Below are 17,386 nucleotides of genomic sequence, written 5' to 3' on the forward strand. Positions count from 1 at the left end.
ATGTATTTGCTATATTGTTGTTAAAAACAAAATTAAATTCGAGTACTTGGAGGTAGTTTTTGTCCTTCAGGCTCTATACATAGGACAGCATTTTGGTAGGGTATCCTTTATCAAGCAGATACCTAGTTCCATGTGTTTATAACAGTCACCACTTTGGCTAAAGAGCTCTTTGAGTTAATCCAAGATGGCTTGTAAGTGCTTTTTTATTTGTTCAAGGAAGAAGATATAAAATGCTCATAGATTATTATTACTCTGCCAAAGACAGCTAAATAATTCATAATGATGTTTATAAATAGTTTAGTATCCATAGATGCTTATATTTAGTGGATGTAATTTAGCCCTTAAAGGTCATACTTACGGTTAATGGTGTTTTGTTGTGTTTGTTGTCTTTTTTTTAAAATAAAATATCAAGGTTCCCCCCCCCCAGGTTGCTTGCTTAATTTCCCTTTGGTTTTCTGCTACATGATAAAGGAAAATATTTCATAGTCCGGACAGTGAGGCAATTTTTACAGCATTTTTAAATTATTCTGGAAGCATGAATAGGAGGCAACTATATCAAGGCCTTGTACGTATTTGTCAACTGACTATTTAAGGCCAAGTATAACGGGTTAAATTTTATGTCTTTGAAGTCAGTGTGACTGACTTGCTGTTGAACTACAAAAAGAATGTTTCTCACATACAAAAATCCCTCTTTGATTGTATTTTTTTTCTCAGTAGTCAAGTTTTCTACAACCCTTAGTAACGAGTATTAGTGGTAAGTTACATATTAACTTTTTTTTTTTACTCCTAAAAAGGAAAAAACGGGCAATAAAGTTAAAAGTGCCTAGAGGAATTTTCACCTGGTCTTTCAAATGGCACAGCATGTTAATAGGTTGTAAATATTTGCTGTGAAAATAGCACACGCCTTTCCTGCAGGCAGTCATTGCTTATGACAACGTTCGTTTCACGTGTTGGGTAAGCGGCCGCTTGCTCTTTGTTGCAGAAATCAGCTCCGGTATTTGCTACTGTAGAAATATTATTTTGATTTCTACAGGAGTTCTTCATACCTGCATCTACCTAACATCTGGGTAAACGTCAGATTAAGTTAAGACTTACTCTAACATATTTTTTTTCCATGGCAGTTGTGTATGACTTTACTAAAAGTAGATCAGCTACGATTAGGAATGGTTTCACGGTATCCTTAACCTATAAAAGCCGGGTAGTGGAGAGCGACGGTGCTTTGGAGGCCGCCAGGTGAGCGCCCCGTCCCCTCCTCACGGGATGGAGCGGGGTGAGGCCGAGCCCTCCCCGGGCCGCCCCCGCCACCTGAGGGAATCCAGCTGGGCACCGGCTCCAGGAGGAAAACCTTCCCGCAGCCAGGCAGGCATCCCAGACCGCCGCTTCTCCCTAAGAAAGGGCTGGAGGTGCCCAGCCACCATCCTGCAGCACAGGGAGCTACGCCATGAGAGACTCCTTCCTCCACCTTCCCGCTGGGCGGCCTCTCCCTTTCCCACAATCCCCTGCGGCAGCAGCATCCGCCCGTCCTGGCGGCGGGCCGCGGCGCGCATCCATGGCTCGGCCCATCGGCTGCCTCCCCCTGGCCGCCTGTTGCTAGGCAGGCCCGGACGCAGCGGCCGCGGTTTCCTGCCCGCTCGGAGGCGGCCGGTGGCGGCGGCGGGACGCGGCGCCCGCCTCACCCCCGCCATGGAGGGTGACAAGGTGAGAGGCCGCTGGGGAGCGGTCGGGGCTCTGGGCAGCCGTGCGAACCTGCCGGAGCCGCCCAGGCCCGGCTGCCGCGGGCACCGCGCGAGGGGCCGCGCCGCCTCGCCCCTTCCCCCGCTCCAGGAAGACCCTGAGGGGGCGGCGGGGGACGGCCGCCGCCCCGCCCGGCCTGGCTTGTTCTTCTGCTCGGCCTGCCCCTGCTCCCGGCGCTTTGTGCCTTAGGTGCCTTGGTGCGTGCCAGAGCCATCCCCTCACCCCGCCGCGTCTCGCTGCCGCAGCTCGTGTCCCCTGGCGAGGAATGAGCCGGGGAATCTGAGGGGAAAAGGCAGAAAACAGCCCTAGTGTTTCTTCTGCTGGCGCTGAGAACCCCCGTGGCCCTCCTGGGACCATTCAAGTCTCCTTGCTTTGTCAGCACGCCAGTGTAGCTCTCACCCAAGTAGCGGTAGTAACCAAGTCCTTATTCCTCTAGCAGAAGGATGAGGCTGTATCAGCCATTGACCTTTCTGCAGAAGAGGATGGGTGGTTTATGAAAATATCCAAAGCTGTTAATGTTTCAGATTGTAGACAAAGTATATTTAATAATTGATACTCCTGTAACTTACAATTTTTGTGTTTTAGTTCTTTAGGAACTGACATAACTTTTGCATGATAGCGTTAAAGTACGAAAAGTGTCTAGAGTTCCAAAATAAAGGAAACAAAAACACGTGGACATGCTAGCATCAATTATTCGTGTTACATATTCACTTGAAAAAGCAGAAGTATCAAATAATTTTTATTACCGTTGTATGAATTGGGATTTTACAGCTAATTGATTTGTGGTGGTCATGCTGAACAGAAAATAGAGTAGGAGAGAGAGTGGCAGGGCAGTGTATGTGAAATAGTAGGACCACTCTAAAAACCTTAGTTCAGATATTTCGGTAACTGTGGTACATCAGTAACCTCTTTACTGAAAAGAGGCGAGTTAGTGAATTGTGATAGGAAGTTAAACTTGGATCAAAAAATTGTGTTGGTATAAGACTGCCAAAGACCCTGAGGCAGATTTACCAACAGCCACACTGTATGAGAAAGCCTCATTTTGCTGTTTCTTTGCCATCAAATCAAGTCTATCACTTGTGCTGCTTACTTGTTTGAGGGCTCTTCAATAGGCAACTCATTGGAAATAAGAAAGATAAATATTTACATGTAAAAAATAAAGTACTTTTCTCTGGCTTAAAGACTACAGACATTTTACTGTTTTTCTGATTCTTTTTCTTTAGAATCATAGTTAACTGAGTTCTTCGCTTAGTTAACTTAATAATGTTAAGTTCTGAAAAATTCCAATCTTTCTGCATTGTGAGTGAAGAAACCCCTCTTGATCTGTCTTGAAGAGTTTATCTAAAGTAGCAAGGTATCTTGTTCTGCTAACTTCATGAGCTCTGCTAACTTTGTTGTTTAGTTTAAAGGACAGATTCTTACATGTTAAAAATTTTCATAGCGCTTTTTGAGTTCAGTAAATCTGTGCCATTTTTTGTCAGCTGATGAGCTCCCCATGCTCTCATGTGGAAGAATTAAGTTAAACCCCAGTGTGGTTTAAATAACTAATCTTAATCTGGATTTAAGTTAGTATATAAGGACTTCTAAATTAGCAGACAGGTGAGAAACTTCAATAAATCCTTTTCAAGTTTGTTTTAAACATTTCTTTTTGTGTGCACAATGATTCTTCTAGTTACAGAGGGGCAGTGGCCTCAAAGGTATTAAGTTTCTTTAAGCTTTATAAAAGATCTCTCTTTTTCTATTTGTTTGTTAGTCTCCTGCAAAAGCAGAAAATTAAGTGGAAAATCGCCATATATTCTTGTGATGGTAGGGACATGAAAACTGCAGACCCCAGAAAAGTGGCAGACATGCCTTTTTGGGCTCCAGAGAATCATCTCTAAATGTTTGCTGCATGCTTTTTGCCTCAGCTTTGAAATAAATCTCAAACTACCTTATCTGATATTGCCTATTGGTTATGTTGTTTTTAGGCTATTAACATCATTAGCATTCTTTCTTTGTTTGCTGATATGTACCTAAATATTGTCTAAAGCCAAAACATACTAATATTGATTTGGGATTTTAAATAGGTTACTGTTTGAGACTGTAATACGGCCCACTGTTCTTTTCCCATCCATATCTTTCCTTCCAGCTTGCCCTCAGGCAAGTTCAGTTGGGTTTCATAGGTTTTGTTAAAAACTTCACTCAAGAAAATGATCCATTTTGGTTTTACTTTCTCATCTGACTTTCTGCAGGAGTAAATATTTGTTATTTTTTCTTTGCCTTTTTTAAGGATCAGAAGAAAATAAAACTTAAAGGATACTTTCATTTGGTTACAAAGGCTTCTTTCTTCGTACTTCTCATTGACTTTAGATGAAGTTTACCAGTCCACTACAATCTTCTATCAAATCTGAGTTTGAAAACAAAAGAATCTTTTCATGTAGAATAATTAAAAAATTAAAATATACTACTACAATGCTGCTTCAGTATAATGAATTAGCAAAAATTGGGCTCTGTATGTTTATTTTCTTCCACCAGTGCATCTCATCATTCAGATATTTATCAGCAGTTATTTTGTTAAACTTCAGTAACTTTTACCAAGTCTAAATTTGAGAATAAATGTAGCCTGGCCATGTCATTTTGAATATAGTCCTCATCCTTCCATGAACTAGTTAAAAATATTCAATAGATTAGTGATCTCAAACAATATGATTTTTTTAGTTTAGCCAAGTAGTTAAGGGCAGTAACTCTGCAAATGAGGACAGAAGAAACACAACCTATTTAACTAGGGAGAAGTCTAGTGAAACAGTGTCCATATGTACTCTGATTATTTGCATGATCCTTTTACTTTTTTCTTCAGTGCTACATACAAATATTTCATATGGCAGTCACACAGGTAGTCTGAACCATTTTAAAATATTAAGTGACAGATGATTGAAAAATAGAGCCAACATTTTTTGAGATGCGTGCAATTACTAAACCAGAAGCTTCCTTGGTTCACTTGAAATGAGCTTCAGGCTTCCAGGTCCAGTCACATCAGGTAAACTGTAAGTATACGCGTTAAGGCTAAATCAAATCAATGTTTACATGACAAAACTCAGTAGTACTTGCCACACATGCCTTGATCCTTTCCTTTGAAAACTATTCTTTAAGTGAGCAGTTTGATTGCTCAGTCTTTTGCTGTCTTTTCTATTCTAGAGAAGAACCAGAGAAGATACTTGGAAATCAGAAGAACTTAGGAAACATCTTAGGGTAATTTTATTTTATTTCTATTATTTTTGATGTTAAGTTACTTTACAGCAAGGGAATTTATTAGCAGTCTAAACATAGAGGCTTGGCTGCTTGTTCTACTAGCCAGTCTGCCTTGTAGACCTATAATAGCTCTTCAAGGCTTTTTGGTAGCATTACTGAATACAAACAGTATGGATCTTTAATGTGTAGCTGTTAAATTTCTTGCTACAACTGACTGTTCTGGAATCTGTCTAGTCCCAAGTGTGTCCGGAGGCTGGCCCACTCAACTGTTTCTAGCTACACAAGTCATATATAATTACTATACAGGTTTCTTCATGAGGTAAAATGGAAAAAATACCATTGTTGTGGTAATGACACAGCACACAATGGGGTCCGCTTTGCTGCCCACCCAAATCCAAGTTACGGCTCTGCTTTATGTATACTTAGTAAGTTTCCTACGTGTATATTATGATTGCATTTGTTATCACCATCTATCATGTTTGTCATGCGCTTTTAAACTGGTTAATTACATTATTCACTGTTCAAATAGGCATTCAGGCTCCAGTCAGTAACACCACTGATATTCATACTAGTTTTGCGGTATATTTTTTTAAAAGCTGTTTTCCAGTATGTGTCTTCTTTTCTATGTTTTGTGCAGATCTTCATTAGTCCTTTGATAAACTAAAGCATCCTACTGTTCACCTATTACCTAGCTTTCTATTACCTAGCTCCCAATTACATCAGAGCTATGGTATAAGTGCTTTGTATTTTTTAGACATTCAGTAACATTTCCACTACTTCCATGTGGGCTAAAGCTGACAAATTTGAGTTGAAATGCTTTAATTCCAACAGAAGTGGTGTGGTTGGACTTTCTTTTCTGTGAAACAGATGGATAAAGTTTAATTCACTTTACTCATTGACTATAATAAAAGCAAGTTCTGTTTGTTCTGCATTGAGTAAATAGCTGAAATGGTGGATATAGTGAAATCAGTGGGAGTTGTGCCACTTGTTTCAGGAAGGTTAAAATATAATCTCTTATGACTTTAGAAAAATATATGAGTAGTTGCATCCTCAAGGGATCTAGGCCAAAAACTTTCTTTCAGTCTTTACATGCTGTTTTCCCTTCAAGTAAAAGCTAAGCTTCTATTCCAATGGCAGCTGCAGGATGCCCAGTTATCTATTATTATGTTTTATATCTGTCACATTTTACAAGGTGGCACAGTTTCTGTCTCCATGAGCTAACAGCTTTAAGATGCTTAGTTAATTTTGCAACCTAGCTCTAAACAGAATGCACAGTTCCACTGTAAATTTTCTTTTTTTACCAAATTTTTTTCAAATACATTGAAAATGCAGCTTATTGTTATTTTATTTGTTGGTTCTTTTTACAATAAGTACAGACATAATGTTAGCAATTTTACAAAGTAAGCTGAGAAATATATCTGCATTTTAATACAGTTTGGGCAATTAAATTCATAGTTAGCAATCCAATTTTATTTTTCTACATTAATATACTATATCTAAATAGATTGCTGAATTATAATAATAAAATTTTAATGTTTTTTTATCACTTCAGGCATCACAGCCAGATAGTCAAAATGAAGACGAAAAGCACAGAGAAAAGAAACTGCAGAAAGAAAAGGCTCTTCATGACACAGACTTTCATAAACATGAACGGAAAGACAGAGGGAAGAGCAAGGAAAGAACAAGAGAGAGAGAGAGATTTAAATCTGGTGAAAGAGACAGGGATAAAATGAGAGAGAGAGAAAGGGAAAAAGAGCACCAGAGAGAAGGACACCGAGAGAGATACAAAGATAAGCTTCGAGAGTCAAGTTTGGAGAAGGAAAGGTACCGTGTACCAAAAGATAAAGACAGGGAGAGCAGTAGAGAACGAGACAAAAAGCATAAAAGACATGAGATAAAGCAAATAGATAGACAAAATAATCTGAAGTCATCTGAAGGAAGAGATAAAGAACATCACAGAAGAAGAGAAAGCAGGCATTGTTTGGGTAAGTTGTTTTGGGTTGCTGTTGTACTTTGAAATATTTAGATGGAAATACTCTGAAACCATACCCTATATGTGCAGAGAGGATAAAGACAGGCAGGTGTGAGTACGTATTGAAATATGTATCTTGCAGAATCTTGTCGTAATCTAGTTTTATTTTGGTGCTTTCAAAAATTTTGTTGCTCATTTCCATTCCTCTGAAGAGAGGGTGAATGTCACTGTTTGTTTCTTTTTGGTCACTTGACTTGAAGAGAATAAGTACCTTCCTGCCTAGACATTCTGTATTGAGTGATCCATTTAAATCCCCGAGTTGCAGGGTGTTTGCTGAAGTTAGCATGTGTCATTACTCTTGCCATCATACAAGACAATCAAGAAGAGCGATTCATAGAATCATAGAATCTTCATGGTTGGAAAGGACCTTTGAGATCATAGAGTCCAACATACAAAAAGGAGTAACCAGCTTTGGAGAGAGAATTTAACCAGAACGTTTTATCTAGAAAGCTTTTATATTTTAGAAAACCCACATCACTGAAATACTATTTTCTATGTGCTAGAGTTAATTATGTACAGAGTTTGAATATAATAATTTTTTTTCATTAATTTATACATATATTTTCTAGAGGAGGAGAAAAGAAGTGAAGAGCGAGAAAGAAGACATACAGAAAAGAAGGTAAAGGAAGGGAAAGGAATGAAGTGTTTCATAATGGAATAAGATAAAATTGTAGAATAATGAAGAAACTGGATCAGACTCCAGTTCCCAAAAAATCCAAGAGATGCATAGATAGTAAGGTCCTCACAAGTGTACAAAACACATGACAACAAAACATATCCAAGCCTTTCTATTTTAAGGACATACTTCATTCTTCTTTTAAAGTAAAAGTAAAATAGCGTAGCAAACATTGATTTATTTTTGTACAACTACATCTGCTTTATGACAAGGATTTTGGTAAATACACATCCCATTTTATGTTAGACCACCTAGTAAACAAAGAATTAAATTTTTGTGTGAAGAATCCATAATCCATAGAATTTTCTGTAGCAATGTGCGCCATGTCCCAGAAGAAATATCAGAATCTCAAGTGATATGATAACTTGAAACCTGCCATCATAAGGAATTTAAAAAAAAATGGCTGGAAGATACACATGACAGAAAGAGATTAGGTACTTACAAATCCATCATTCTAATGGTGAAAATTGGATAGATTTGTGAAGATAAAATGGTCTTGGAGAGCCTTCCAGCTCTTTAATGTTATTTTTCCTCTTTCCAGGATATCGATCCTAAAAAGAGCATTGACAAATATTTAGCCTACAAAGTTGAAGAAGGTGAACGTGTACACAAGTTACAGAAAGATCAAGAGTTGGATAAAGAGGGAGAAAGAAGACACAGAGAAAAAAAAGAATATTCTGTTGGGCCAGGAAAAGAGAGGCTCTCAAAAGAGAGAAGTCATAAACGTTATGAAAAGGAAGAGGAAGAAAAACATAAATCAAAGAGATGTAAAGAGGGATCTTCCCATGGAGACAGAGAAGAGCAACGAGCAGAAGCTACTGAGAGACGAAAAAGTAGAGAAAATGAAAGAAAGAAGCGTGATCTAAGGGTTAGTTTTGTTAACACTTTAAAACATTACCTTATAGCTTACTTTAATTGTTGATATATCATCATTGATAAGGTAAATAATAAAAATAATAGGATCGTAAGTCAACATTTTCTGAAATTTGAGGCTGAAGTGGTAGATTAAAATACTACATCTGCATTTAAGTATCCTAACCCAGAGCTGATTTCTTCCATGAAATTTAAAGTAGAAACTTGTCTATATGTTAGAAATGCCTTTTATTCATAAAATTCTTTATTGCTATGACTTTTGAAATTTTTGCTAACACTTTGAAGTAGATGTAAGTTTAGGCTAGAGGTCCATTAAAATGTATTGGTTGCCTTTATAGAAAAAAAAATATGATTTTAATAACAGCTATTTTCCATGTTGCCTGTAAAGGGAGCATGGTTATCTAACTCACAAGAAGGCACATGAGTATAGATCGCTTATATTTATTTTTTTTGCCTCTACTTCTGAAGCCATCTTTTGTGTTTGTAATACAGAGCATGATGTTATATCCTAGACACTTAATCAAAACTTTGGCATTTTTTACTGGTTTTTATAATACTCATTCTACAAGAAGCAGTGAAGAAATATATAGTAACTCTTAAAATCAGTTAAGTTTTATGGAACATGGAACCATTCAGATGGTCTAGGATAGTTTCTTCTGCTGCATAAAGAGTGAAGATGTACAAGCTTCTCAAAGAAAAGTTCAGAAATATATTGCTAGTGAAAATACTAGGCATCTTCAGTGTAGGGGTCCACCACAAGTGATTCCTGTAACTGACTTTCTGCAATTCAGAAGTCTTTCAGGAGCTTGCTCAAGGTTTGACTTCCTTGGAAATTTGCTTAAGTAGCTGATACAGAATATACACACCGATGCTGATGCTTCTGTCTCAGAGTTATGGGGGTTTTTTTCTGATGTTCATGGATAGAGAAAAGCACCTTTATCTTAAACAACCTATTGAATGCATTTCCAAACTTAGGCAACCTTCATAATACAGAATTTACAAGTCAAGTCCCTGTACTGGGGATTAAAAGTGCCAGAGACTGTTCTCTGTCTCCGGGTCCAAGTGGTGTGAGTTGTTACAGTTCTTACTGTTAAAATCTCATCCTTCGAAACCTGCTGGCCACAGCCTACTGAGGTCAGCCCCTAGTCCCTAACAGTTTTTCAGGCATGCCAGAGAGTTGTTTAGGAAAGTGCTCTGGGCTCACACTTTAAGGAGTATACACTGGGCCCAGAGTAACATAGTAGTGTGAAGCTTTCCTATGAAAAAGCCAGAATTTACTCTGGTAAAGCATTATAAGGTTTGGTTAAGCAAAGGAGTAGACTCAAGATCCCTTATTCTTTCCTTTCTGAAATGCATTGCAGGAGGGGATGTAGCCAAATTTCACTCCTGAGTATTTAATATTATCAGGAGAAGCTCATATTGTGTGTATAGCATATCTTTTATGGGTGTTTATTTTCTTTGCTTACCATATCTGTAAGGAGGAGATTATTCTGATGTTAGTTCATACACAGAACTTCCTACAAACAATTACTCATTAAAAAATAGTATGTATAATTGAAATAATTCATTAGAAACCTGTCTTATTGTTTAATATTACTACTACTAATACAGGTTCATATGCATATTTTATCCCAGCATTTCTGAGACATGAATGTTGTGACTTCTTTTACAGAACAGTGAATACAAAAAAGAAGAGAGGATTCAAGAAGAAATGAGCCATCAACGTGCAAGGTAAACTCAGAGATTTAAAGTACATGTATACAGTGTGTTATCTACTAAGATTCAGTCACCACCAAAACAATAAGCATGAATTCTTGATGTCAAACATCTAGGGTGAATATAATTTTTTTTCATAGGTCCTTTGTAGGATACTATAGCAATTAAAAAAAAAAGTCTGTTTTGCCTCTAAGAGGATTCATATAAAAATGTATGTATTTGTATTCCATTTATTATGCAAGACATACTCTGCAGTCTTTGCAAACTACATGTATATTAATCTGAGCACGTAATTTGAGAAACAGAAATGCCGTACTGTACCACCTGGAAATTCACTATGCAGGCACGTGGACACATGTGAGGTTCATGATGAACTATATAGGACTCCCTTATATGGTATATTTTACTTTGAATATCTCTACTTAGTTCCTACTCTGGATGGTATCTAAAGCATTAGATATATATAGCGAGTTTACCATTGTATGTGAAATGGAAAGATCCAGGTCATCCTCAGTAGGATCAGTAAAATTTCAGGATGATATTTCTAAGTTTTATTACTAGCAAATATAAAATCTTACAGAAGTTCTCTCTATATATTTTAGTTCTCTTTTCATTCTTTAATGCTTCAGCCATGTGAAATTCCTATACAACTTTCTGAAGTATGGCTGTCCAAATATATTGTCAGCCACAATTCTCATTCGTAAACCCTAGTTTAGCTGCCTAGCTAAATAGAAGACTGGCATGTTGCCTTCTGGGGACACTGACAGACTCAGTGAAGTCACTACCATTATTGGTCAAGTGTTACTACTGTTTCTTAAGCACGGGACAGATCACTGTCCCAAACCCCTAGTTCAGGCTTAAGCACTGTCAACATTGAATCATTCTGATTTGTTATGAGAGGATCAAACCAAATTTTTATTTATATTGTTGCTTTTTCTTATGTTTGTCAGTCCCAGCAGCAGTATATATGAACACCCTCTTACTTAAGAAGTCAGAACATTCTTTTCTTGAAGTCTGATACTCTACTTATAAAATAATCAAATAGATTGTAAAGGAGTAGAGCTGGTTGGTGATTTTCTCCTGCTCTCTGACCCTGATTGTATTGTCCTCATAAATAAAATCCCTGAATGAAAGACCAGGTTTGAATGTCAATCCACAATTCAGATAGCTTTAGAGCACACTTCACCAATCTGATGTTGATCTCCAGTTAGCTGCAGACATTAATACAACTAATGGATGTGTGGGTTTAATACACTTTTTCCTCCTTACTTTTTCTTTCATTTTGATCAATTATAGGCATTAAATTTGGACAAGGTTTTTGCAGGTTTTAGTTGATTAATCACTTGTCTGTCTCATTGTTATTTTGTATCATAAATAGAGATCTATCAAAGTATTTGTATAAATATTTCAATTTGTTGCAAATTTTCAACTATTTTTTCCTTTTCAGGAAAAAAGACCTATTTTTTCTAAAACAACAACACAAAAAACAAACAGAAAAGAAAACCAAAACAGAAATAGTGCTTTCTTCTGAGTTAATCAATAGAAATTATGTTATTTTTTTCAGAAAGATTGTAAGTGATAAAGAAAGACTCATTGAAAAAGAGGAAAGAGACACAAGACAAGAGGTAAAACTATTTTGGTTTTGGAACTTAGAATGTTGTGTTTTTCTTGGGATTAATAACAATTACAATACATATTTTAATATAATGCCATTCTAAGATAAGATAAGATTTATGTATATTGGTCTTCAGGTATCTCCCAACCTCTCTTTCTGGATACAGCATTAGAAAACTGATTTGTTCTGTATAAATTTTCTAAGCATTGAAGGTAGCCATCTATTGACCGGTATTTCAGTATGTTCTATGCTTAAAAAAATAATTCTCAGTAAGTGGGAAGAGCTTAGATGTGTAATACAAATCATCTACAAATCGTATACACATACCTAAAGGATATTATTTCTTTCTATAAACAGCTGACATAGGCAAATAATATGTACTGTAAAACAAGTACAATGCAGTTAGCAATGAAATTCATATATGTTTCTTAAAACAGTTGCCATAAGAAAGAGGAAAGTGTTTTTATATGTTTAAGTGGACAGGTGCAGATAGAACCAAGTTTTCAGCAAGTCTGAACAGCAAGCCGTAAAGACCTGGGTTTGTTTGGACCGGTCTGTGCAGATACAGCCTAACTTTACCATAAAAAGTTCTAAAATATTTTGTCATATTTTCAATCGTTTGTAACGATCCCCCAAAATCTAAATTCTGTCTTAGAATGTTGTAGGATTATGGTCCTAATCTAGGAAAAAGTAGTAGTACCTAATGAAGACATCGTTTTCCATATTCTCATGTTATGGGCAGCCATATATCGTTCATATATATATATTTCAGCCACATATCGTTCAAAACCATACTAACTTGTATTAAAACCTGGCTGTTTTCATGCCAGAAACACTTCTCTTTCAAAGATGTTCTAAGACCTCTATTACTCTTTTCTTCTGATTTCCAATACATTTCCATTATTCTTGCTTTAGCACAAGCATTTAGCTCAAGTACTTTTTTAGGGTGCCTAGGTGGCCAAGAAGGCCAACAGCATCCTGGCCTGTATCAGGAACAGTGTGGTGAGTAGGACTAGGGCAGTGGTCGTCCTCCTGTACTCGGCACTGGTGAGGTCCCACCTTGAGTACTGTGTCCAGTTTTGGGGCCCTCACTACAGGAGAGACATTGAGGTGCTGGAGGGCGTCCAGAGAAGGTCAACGAAGTTGGTGAGGGATCTGGAGAATAAGTCTTATGAGGAGCAGCTGAGGGAGCTGGGGTTGTTCAGCCTGGAGAAAAGGAGACTGAGGGGAGACCTTATCGCTCTGTACAACTCCCTCAAAGGAGGTTGTAGCGAGGTCGGGGTTGGTCTCTTCTCCCAAGTGATAGGTGATAGGACAAGAGGAAACGTCCCCAAGTTGTGGTAGGGCAGGTTTAGACTGGATATTTGGAAAAATCTTTACACTGAAAGGGTTGTTAAGCATTGGAACAGGCTACCCAGGGAAGTGGTTGAGGCACCATCCCAGGAGGTATTTAAAAGACGGGTAGATGTAGTGCTTAGAAATATGGTTTAGTGATGGTTTTTGTCAGAGTTAGGTTGATGGTTGGACTAGGTGATCGGAAAGGTCCCTTCCAACCCAGGCAATTCTATAATTCTATGATTCTTCCACTAATGAGCTTATAGAAAGTGTGTTTATCTCTTCTCTGACTTAATTTTGCTGACCTATGCAAGCCAAATTCATCGTTCCTCTCATCATTCTAGCAGCTGTCTCTTTCTTTCAATTTGCATTAATTTTTCTTGAATACGAGTGACCAGAGTTGAACACAGCACTGAATGTGAATTTTCATCAGTGCCTTGTGTAATACTGTACATGACATAAATACTTATCTGTTCCTGAAAGAAGCAGCTTTCTGATATATTCTTACTTTTAATCTGCACAGCTCTTACTGCTGTGGCCAACAGTCATCCTGGATCAAATAATGTGTTCAAACGGTTCTCTTCCTCTAATGTTTCCAGCAGCTGAGGTTCCAGGTAGCAGCTGGCATCCATTCTAATCTTTAAGGTCCAGATTCAGCTCACCTTTAGGGGCATGAATTGTCCGTGGTGAGGACGTGAATTTCCTTACATTTCCTTTGTAGTTTGTGGAGAGAAATAGGCACTTCACTCCTTTTATATTTGGTCTGCTTTTCCATAATCTTCTCTGTCTTCATTGGCAATAGGAGGTGATCTAGGAGGATGAGATCTCTACTTAAGACCTGACTCAACAGGGATAATTAAATCAAATTCCATGGGTTTGAACTTTATGCTATTGAATTTCTTCATATATTTGTTATTCCAAATACCACAGTCATCTAGGTATTCCAGCATGATTTCCTAATCCTGCTTTGTATTGACAATGTATTCTTCATGTACTGTTTAAAGTAGGGACCTAGCTGTGATAGGATGATTCTGATTTCCTATGGGAATGTAGGAGGTTCCTATGAGGACAGTAAGATTTGACAGCTACTGACAGGTGGAGGTTTTTAGTGTGTAAAAACTAAATGTGTAACATGCAATATTATAAACATCTATGTGTTATTAATCTATAGGCATATTCAGAGATTATTATAGTAAGGTACTAAAGACTATAACAATCTTTATGGGTGTATTATTACATGTGTCTTTGACTAAGTGGAATAAGGACTTAAAAAAACCACCTGTATGCATTAGTTACTGCTGGGTACCTGCAACCTTGCAGGCAGAACAAATTGGGGAAATTTTGGCTGATTTTGTCCAGTTCTGCCCAAATGGACAACATGACTAATACAACATATTCTTGATCCAAAGATGGATCTGAGAAATGACAAAAGGCCACAACCAGAAAAACTGAAGTACTGTAGTCCTAGTTCTAGGAGTCTGATGACTCTGAAAAGTAAGGTATCCAGAGAAGCTGTTTACTGTGGTATAATGTCCTTAATACTTTTCCAAGTACTACATTCTGTGAAAACTAGGTGGCTCTATCTCTTCAAGAGTTGTGAAAGGATCAAAAGTGTGCCTAATTTGGAGTTTGACAGCCAGCTGCTATCCTTTGGTTGTAAATATGGAAGTAGGTAATAGGTGTGCTGTTATGCTAGATAATTTTCATAAAACCTCGCTTTTATTTCCATTTTGAAATCTGTTAAAATCCCTTACATGTGGATAATTTAGTCTGTGACTTTGAAGAGGCTATTGAAGGCAAAGGCTAACTAACAATTGGGTAGATCCGTGTGTGTTCTTTTAAGTTTTATGTTTGTTTGGGGTACGCGTTGGCGTAATTAAATGGCATTATTTTAATCAAGTTCAATAAGCTAGAGAAAGGCAATTTTTTCAAGTTATTTCAGGGATGCCATCAATATTATTCCATGTAAATACAGTAGAGGATTCAAAGTTAACAAAATTATTTATGCATAAAAATATCTTATTTTCCTGTTGTATCCATGTATCTGCTTTCCTGGTTCCAACATCTGCACTATTTTATTAACAGATTGAGTCCTCCAGTATAACTTAGGTATAGGGATAATTTTCTGTAATTCTCAAAAAGGTAGAACAGTCTTATGTTGTTACACCATCATAAGAGCTACTGTACACTATTGAAATTGTAGGCAACGTAGCAGTTTTTATGTATTTCCTAGTAAAAATACTGGTGAGAAAACAGTTGGTTTTCCCAAAATAGGGTTGAGTTTTGTTTTGTCTTCCTGTATTACTATTTTAAGTCAATAATTATCACTTGTTAATACACTTATTCATATTTCTAAACAGAATTTGTTGTACATTTCCTTGAAAATGTAGAAATACCTGAGAAGAATATTCATCTATATTTATGTTAAGATTTGGCAGATAAAGATGTAAATTTTTTGTAAGATTATTTAACAATTTAATTTATTTTTCTTGTTTAGGAAATGACAGATACACATATCTATAATTCAGACACGGGATTTGATAACTTTTCAGCAAATTATGAAGATGATTTTGAAGTAAGTGTAAGCATACAATTGTCCTTTTGAAGTAATTCTCATGTAGCAAAACAGTGATTAACTTTATTCGCAGAAATAAAAATTACGGAATATTACATGGCTTTTACTTATTCTTTTCTGGTGACAGTGACCTTAACTTGGCTAACAGTAGATAATAGTAATTAAAATGTTATGTAGAAACTCTCTGCTATGTATTTACTTAGTTTTCGTCGGTGGTTGGGAACAAACCTTTACTTTTCAGTTGAAGTCTTCACAAGATGCTCTTTCTGTCTTCCTGAATTTCATTTATTGACATTGAAATTATTTTGAAATTATTTTCTGTGAAAAATGCTGAATTTTTTAAATAATGGGAGCAAATAATCAATTTCAGGAGGAAAAAAAAGCCTCATAGTTTTTCATTGCAAAAATATAATGAAAAAAGTATTGACACACATCAGTCCACTAATTTGTTTAATTGAACACTCTTAGCTCTCTTGTGCCAGAGCTGTTTGCTGTCAGCAAGAGAGTGTTGAATGTACTTTCATTGGTGGCTGAACCAGCTTCGTCTTTGTTCAGCGTAACTAGAATTCATCTCCACTTACATTAGAAGCTGTTGAGCTGTTTACTGTAGTAGCCCTTTGCAATTCAGTGGAGAGAAATGAGCACATTTAAGACTTGTTCATATGATTTGTGTTAGGTGATTATTTCTATATCTAATGATATAGATCATTATAAGATGAATTGTCTTAAGATAATTATTAACGTATGAGCCTTGTGCATGGACTTGCAAACAGATAGTGTGGTAGTTAGGTAAATTTGAGCCTGCCATTGAAGGGCAGCTTGAATTAAAGCTATCAAATAAACAACTTTATACATCTATGAAGTATTTATGCTACTAAATCTGTCATTTTCTTTCTTTAAAGATAACATAATTCACTAAACATATAGTTCCTACTTTAGGATATTTAGAAAAACCAAAAAGGAATCTATTTTGAGCACTGAAGAAAAACACTGTGGAATTATCTTCTCTTGATTAAAATTACCACACAATCAAGACGTGCCACTTTCTTTCTATCAAAGAGTTATTTTAAAATGTTTTTCAGTCAGAGGATTTATAGCCATCTGTATGAGAATTTTATTTTTATTTTGACAGTATTTTATAGTTTCTTAAAAAAGATCTTGAAAAATACATCTGTAATCCATGTTTATTTGTTATTGAAAGTCCTGTTACTTTTAAAGGATTATGAAGATGATTTTGATGATGATGAAGACAACAGTGGTGAAGAAAAAGATGCAGAAGAAAGCCTAAGGGAGATTCCGTTTTCCAGAACATCAGAAATTGAAGAAATTCAAAGAGCAATTAGTGCAGAAAATGATAGAATTTGTACTTCGTTGCCAAAGAAAATTGAAAATGTAAAAAAGGAGCCAATCATTGGTATGTGACTAGATACCAGTCTTTTTTTATTAAATGTATGAGTAGCACGTACAACTTCAGAGTAAACAGGCCACTTTTTCTAGAAGTCTGCCTTGAGGCAGAAATCTGGTCCTCTGGATGAGTCACTTAGGTTTGTGGGTAAGTACTGTAACTTTCGCATTGCTGAAGAATGATTCAGAGGCATTACT

At 36.7% G+C, this 17,386-nt stretch overlaps 1 protein-coding gene across 1 annotated transcript in view; it reads left to right on the plus strand.

Annotated features, from left to right (window-relative positions):
- The first annotated feature begins 1,156 nt into the window (after positions 1-1,156).
- Positions 1,157-17,386, plus strand: part of DYNC2I1 (dynein 2 intermediate chain 1) — a 34,228-nt gene continuing 17,998 nt past the window's right edge. The window contains exons 1-9 of the mRNA XM_074574144.1: positions 1,157-1,698; positions 4,909-4,962; positions 6,515-6,947; positions 7,564-7,613; positions 8,212-8,538; positions 10,216-10,274; positions 11,824-11,884; positions 15,707-15,784; positions 17,003-17,198. Coding sequence (XP_074430245.1) covers positions 1,261-1,698; positions 4,909-4,962; positions 6,515-6,947; positions 7,564-7,613; positions 8,212-8,538; positions 10,216-10,274; positions 11,824-11,884; positions 15,707-15,784; positions 17,003-17,198 — 1,696 coding nt within the window. The 5' untranslated portion in view covers positions 1,157-1,260. The remainder of the gene's footprint in view (positions 1,699-4,908; positions 4,963-6,514; positions 6,948-7,563; positions 7,614-8,211; positions 8,539-10,215; positions 10,275-11,823; positions 11,885-15,706; positions 15,785-17,002; positions 17,199-17,386) is intronic.

The sequence above is a fragment of the Larus michahellis genome, chromosome 2 (genome assembly GCF_964199755.1).
Source record: "Larus michahellis chromosome 2, bLarMic1.1, whole genome shotgun sequence".
Lineage (NCBI taxonomy): Eukaryota > Metazoa > Chordata > Aves > Charadriiformes > Laridae > Larus > Larus michahellis.